General features: G+C 60.0%; 1 protein-coding gene across 1 annotated transcript in view; it reads left to right on the top strand.

Moving 5' to 3' along the window:
* The window catches only part of LYPD8 (LY6/PLAUR domain containing 8), an 8,367-nt gene that overhangs the window by 1,066 nt on the left and 1,017 nt on the right, over nt 1–6,284 (top strand). Inside the window, exons 4-5 of the mRNA XM_006147472.1 lie at nt 1,159–1,326; nt 4,100–4,270. Of these exons, the coding sequence (XP_006147534.1) occupies nt 1,159–1,326; nt 4,100–4,270 (339 nt within the window). The remainder of the gene's footprint in view (nt 1–1,158; nt 1,327–4,099; nt 4,271–6,284) is intronic.

The following is a 6,284-nucleotide window of genomic DNA, read 5'->3' as shown; positions in this document are numbered from 1 at the left end:
GGGGCTCCATGTTCTTCCCGCCCCTTTCCCTCCTGGTCCTCCTTCCTCGGATCAGACACCGGTCACTAAGACGGTTGTCCTCGCCCTGACGCCGCTGGTGGTAGCCGTGACCGCCAGGTGTCTCCAGGGCAGAGTTCTTACTTCCTAAACTTATTTCCACTCACACGAAGGCGTGGACTGCGAGGGTGGACTGCTGTGCTCAGCGGCCTGGTCAAGCAGCTCGGGTTACCTTCTCCTTGCCCTGGTTTTATCCCTTTTCAGTTTTTGCTGTAGTGCAGTTGCACTTCCGGGGAGAGAGAGCTGAGCGAGGAATCACCCCTGGGGAGGCCGTGCTGCAGTCCACCTGGCGTGGTTTTCAGGCTGCTGGGTCTGGGAACCAAACTGTGGCCAGCCATGTGGAAGTCCAGTGCCTTAGCCGCCAGGCCACCTGGCTGGCTCCCACAGTGTATTAACTTTATGTTTAGATAGATCAATGTTTGGAGTCTTCATGGAAAATGTGTATTAGGAAAATGTGTAGCATGAAAAAACTATACATAGATTTCAGAAATTTTTTTGCATCAAAGTAAGCTCATTCTTTACTTTTTGAGTTTATTTTATTCATGAGAGAGCGTGCACGCGTGACAGCGAGAGAGCGTGGTGCCCTTGCCGGGCTCTCCTCAGGCCCTGGCCCCTCCCCAGCTCTCGCCTATGCATGTCGGGCAGCGTGTGCTGGGCAGCGTGTGCCGGGAATGCTTCTGGGCTGACTGGGTGTCTGGACGCACGGTCAGCTGCGTGGTCAGCGTTATGCTCGGCAGGGCTACTTTCTGTGCCACCGAGATGGGCCAGACTCGCACGCCATCCCACTTCCCCGTGTCTTTCCCTGTGTATCCCATCACGCCTTCTCCCATGTCCTCCTCTTGGCTGGTTCTGGAGACGCTGAGACCAACTGGTGCGTGCAGCCTGAGCCCACGGCTGGGCCCACACGCCTTGCTCCAGAGCCCCCCATCTCGGATAAGCTCCTGTAAGGAGGGAGCTGCCCGAGGAGGAAGCCTTTCTGCTTCTGCAGGACTCCTGCTCCAGCGCCTCCCAAGCCGCACCGGGCAGTCTCCATTGTGGGGCCTGGCCTGGAGCAGGCACCGGGTGGGGCCCGAGGCTCAGTCTGCATTTGCCTCCGTGTAGGGGGCGACGTGAGACTTTACCGGAACATGTTCTGCTCGGAGAAGAACTGCAGCGGGGAGACCAGCGCCGTCGCGGCCTTTGCCGTCCATGTGTCCGAGGGAGAACGCTTCCATTTTGCGAGCCAGTGCTGCCAGGGGGAGACGTGCAATGACACGGACAGCGCCCCGGGTGCGTTCCCCTCGCCGGCGCCGCGTCCTCTCAGCTCTGGCCCTTCCTTCGCACCACGCTTCTCACTCTGGGGGTGGGCACGCAGGGTCTGGCGCTCCAGTGCGTAACGGGTAACACGCAGGCCTGGCCCACGCTCGAGCGACACTGCAGTAGGCCCAGCGCGTGCTCTCCCGCCCCCGTGAAGTGCCTGGCCCTGTGACCCCAGGCTCTCTGCTTAAGACTCCGAGTCCTGAAAATTTCTGAGGATCCCAGAGAACTTCTGTCTGTGTGGACTCCACTCATCAGTATTAACTGTCTTTATAACGAAGCAGTGGACGTAAGGGAGGAGGGTGGCTCTTACTTTGCTTTTAATAAAAGCAAAGAAAATTTAGAAATTTTAGTTCACTTAAACATAACAAGCCCATTACATTATTATTAATAACAGTTTAAACAGTTTATTTGTTTACTTTTTCCATGAGAGAAGGGGGGGTGAGATCTCCCACCCGGGTCTGGACGCCAGGGTCTGCCCTGAGCCTCAGGTGGCCCTGGACGCCCTGGTGCGCACTGTGCTCAGGGAGCCCTCCGGGTGTGAGCCGGGAGCCTGCCCGCGTGGTGGAGTTCCCAAGTGTTTTCCCGTTGAGCCACTACCAGTCTCTACACCATGTTTACATAGAAATAACACTTTCCAGCGGAAGCGTGGAGTGAGAAGAGCAGAGTGTCTGGCTCTCACACGCTCTAACACGCTCTCACACGCTCTCACATGCACTCACATGCTCTCACACGCTCTCACACGCTCTCACGCGCACCCACACACACTCATGCGCACCCACACGCTCTCGAGCGCACTCACGCGCTCTCACGCGCACTCACGTGCTCTCACACGCTCTCGCACGCACTCACATGCTCACACACACTCACATGCTCTCACACGCTCTCACACGCTCTCACATGCTCTCACACGCTCTCGCATGCACTCACACGCTCTCACACGCTCTCACATGCTCTCACACGCTCTCGCATGCACTCACACGCTCTCACACGCTCTCACATGCTCTCACACGCTCTCGCATGCACTCACACGCTCTCACACGCTCTCACATGCTCTCACACGCTCTCGCATGCACTCACACGCTCTCACACGCTCTCACATGCTCTCACACGCTCTCGCATGCACTCACACGCTCTCACACGCTCTCACATGCTCTCACACGCTCTCGCATGCACTCACACGCTCTCACACGCTCTCACATGCTCTCACACGCTCTCGCATGCACTCACACGCTCTCACACGCTCTCACATGCTCTCACACGCTCTCGCATGCACTCACACGCTCTCACACGCTCTCACATGCTCTCACACGCTCTCGCATGCACTCACACGCTCTCACACGCTCTCACATGCTCTCACACGCTCTCGCATGCACTCACACGCTCTCACACGCTCTCACATGCTCTCACACGCTCTCGCATGCACTCACACGCTCTCACACGCTCTCACATGCTCTCACACGCTCTCGCATGCACTCACACGCTCTCACACGCTCTCACATGCTCTCACACGCTCTCGCATGCACTCACACGCTCTCACACGCTCTCACATGCTCTCACACGCTCTCGCATGCACTCACACGCTCTCACACGCTCTCACATGCTCTCACACGCTCTCGCATGCACTCACACGCTCTCACACGCTCTCACATGCTCTCACACGCTCTCGCATGCACTCACACGCTCTCACACGCTCTCACATGCTCTCACACGCTCTCGCATGCACTCACACGCTCTCACACGCTCTCACATGCTCTCACACGCTCTCGCATGCACTCACACGCTCTCACACGCTCTCACATGCTCTCACACGCTCTCGCATGCACTCACACGCTCTCACACGCTCTCACATGCTCTCACACGCTCTCGCATGCACTCACACGCTCTCACACGCTCTCACATGCTCTCACACGCTCTCGCATGCACTCACACGCTCTCACACGCTCTCACATGCTCTCACACGCTCTCGCATGCACTCACACGCTCTCACACGCTCTCACATGCTCTCACACGCACTCACACACACTCGGCACTTGGTCTGTCACTCTCACACCAAGTAGCCCCTGGGAGCTGCACGGACGAGAGGAGGCAGAGCTGCTGGGCCTGTGCTGAGGGCTGCTCGCCTCCCTTCGTGGCCTTCTGCGAGGGCCCGGGGAATTCGGGCCCCTGGGTCACGAGATGAGGACTGCTGACCTGACCGGTCCCCGTTTGGCTGAAATTTGGCTGAGAAGGCCGTGTCCCCGGCTGGGGCCACCAAGCACAGTTAACAAAGGGCAGAGTCCATCTCAGCTCTCCGTCCTCGGCTGTCGGAGGGCATGGAGACTCACCAGAGAGGGACGGGGCTGCGCCCAGCCTCCCCACTCCTTCCGGGGTGCTGGGCGTGCGTGCTCACGTACCCGCATGGGCTCCATCGCCTTAGCCATCACGCCAGGGGCGGCCCTCTGTAACTGCCCCTTGTCACGTGTTACATAGCACCCCACGTTGAGTGATGGCCACAGCTGCTGGCTGGCGGCTGGACAGCGGGCCGTGTCGATGCCGGCTGGAAGCCCTCCCTTTCTCCCCTGTACCCGATACGCTGTGGACCGCGACCTTGCCTGGAGGCGAGGGGCCTGTGGGCCGGACGTATTACAGGATGTTCTGGAGGGACCTGGAGGTCCTCAGGGCTGAACCTGAGAGTCTCAAGGGAGGACTTGGTTCGTTCTCTGGGCCTCCCGGGGTCCTTGCTCGCCTGTGTCCTGCCTCCCAGGACATGTCCTGAGTGATGGCTCTCACGTCCCAGGCCCTCCACAGGAAGGCGTGCCCAGCAACATGGAGTGCCCCGCCTGCTACGGTGACAGTGAGGTGTCCTGCAGCGAGGCAACCCAGAAGTGTTATGGAGGCCAGCGGTGTGTCTCCCTGGTCGCAGACTTCACCAACGGTAAGTGCAGTGCCCATCCTCCGGGCGACTGGCTTGGAAAAGTGTCGGGTCTTGGGCTGTACGTCTGGGGTGGACACGAACGGGCTGGGGAGGGGGTGGGTAGGGGCACGAGGACCATGACCCCGAGACCAGGGCTGCTAACGGCCGGAGGGGGCTGCGCCTTGGCCCAGAGCCATCCCTTCTGGCGGCCTGCCCCTGAGCCCCGTCCTGTGGCCTATCCCCGAGCGCCTGCACTCTCCAGGTGGCTGCCTCAAGGACTGCCATTGCTCCGTGGTGTGGGTGCCACCTCCTTTAAGCCCACATGTCCCTCATCGTCACTGAGGTGCTGTATAGCAGCTTGGCTCAGCCAGCAGGAGGATTCAAACCTGGCTGCTTTCAAATCCATGCAGCTGTCCTTTCTTAGAAAGGCGGTCTGGGACTATTATGCCACTAGAAAGCCACCTTCAGTGGACCAGCTCATGGCCTCGTGGTTGAGGTGGCAGGATCCCACCTGGCTGACAGCGTGGTTTGAGTCCTGGCCCGTTGGCTTGAGAAACACTCTGGGTGCACAGGCGTGTGTGCCCAAAATCCCCAAAGGAGGGACAGATGGAGGAGGCGGGACTGCCCGTGTACTGGGCGGGGGGGTGCTTTCTGGCTCTCCCTCTCTGGCTGTCTCTCCCTGGCGAACAACAAGAAGACACCCCCAAACACTCAGTGCAGTGGACAGACGGACAGACGTTCGCTTCTGCCTGGACAGCCTGGCGGCACAGGCATGGGACCCTCTGTCTCCCACCTGTGTGGGGAGGAGGGAGGTGGGCGGGAGCCTGCTTACTCACGCGGCCTGCGAGGGAACGCTCCACTCGCGTCTGCACTCTGGCCCTCGCGCACCGCCAGCCTCCAAGGGAAGCTGGGAAACACGGCCTCATCGTGGCTGGGAGGACGGGGCTGAAGCGAGGATGAGTAGCCTGTCAGTCTGCCAAGTACGGCCCCGGAGAGAGAACCCTGGGGCGCCAGACCCAGTGCGTTTGGTCTCAGTCTTCGTTAAATGTCACTCACGGTCTTGGAAATCAGTCTTACCTGTCTTCATGGGCTTCTCTTCAAGGACCACAGGTATCCTGACCCTTTCACATTTAAAAAAAACTGGGCCGGCCTTCCTTCCTTTCTTCCTTCCTCTCTCTCTCACTCTTCCTTATGAGCAAGAGGGAGCGAGGATGGAGTGCGGGGCATGGAGCAGGGAGCCAGGCAGAGGCAGGCGTCTCGGGGCCTCACGGGCTCCTGACCTCCTGCCCCTGCCTCAGCAGGCCAGGATCACAGCTGGCTCGGGCTCAGGGGCCCCTGGGACTGCTCTCAGCCTGTGTGGCCTCCAGCCTCCCGTGGTGGGGCTGACTCTGTGGCTGGGCCTTGGCTGACATATTTTAGAGGAGCTTCAGACTCACACTGCAGTCGTGTGACTGTGACCGTGTAGACCTTTCTGGGGACCGCTGCCCTCACGCCCAGACTCCTCCCCTGTCCAGAGTGGGCACTCACTGCAGCTGGCAACCGCACCGACTGCCGCGTAGCCCGAAGCGTACCCACTCCTCTGGGTGCACCTTTGCGGTCGGCTATGGGTTTGAGCCGGTGTCCGGCACACAGAGCCACAGCTGCAATGGCGTGCGGGCGTCCCCATTGCTCAGAAAGTCCTCGAGCCCCACCTCAAATCACACCCGCCTGGGATGAGGAGGGACAGGCCACTCGCCCCTCGAGCACCCTTGTCCTGTGAGCTGCCATCTCTGTGCCGATGGGAGTGCGCTCAGGACAGGGCAGGTGGGGACGGGCCTGCTCCCTAGGAGCCAACCACTGCCACAGCCACATCTGTGGAATGCCCGGGACTTCCCGAGGACTTGGATTTCCCAGTGTGGTTGGACACAGCAGAACCGGATCTGGAGCAGACGTACCACGGCCACTCTATATCCACAACCACAGCCACTCTACATCCACGGCCACGGCCACTCTACATCCACGGCCACGGCCACTCTAAGTCCCCAGCCACTACCAC

Source organism: Tupaia chinensis, unplaced genomic scaffold, assembly GCF_000334495.1.
Source record: "Tupaia chinensis unplaced genomic scaffold, TupChi_1.0 Scaffold000214_1, whole genome shotgun sequence".
Lineage (NCBI taxonomy): Eukaryota > Metazoa > Chordata > Mammalia > Scandentia > Tupaiidae > Tupaia > Tupaia belangeri.
Note: the sequence above shows the minus strand (reverse complement) of the source record. Positions and strands in the feature narration are given on the sequence as shown.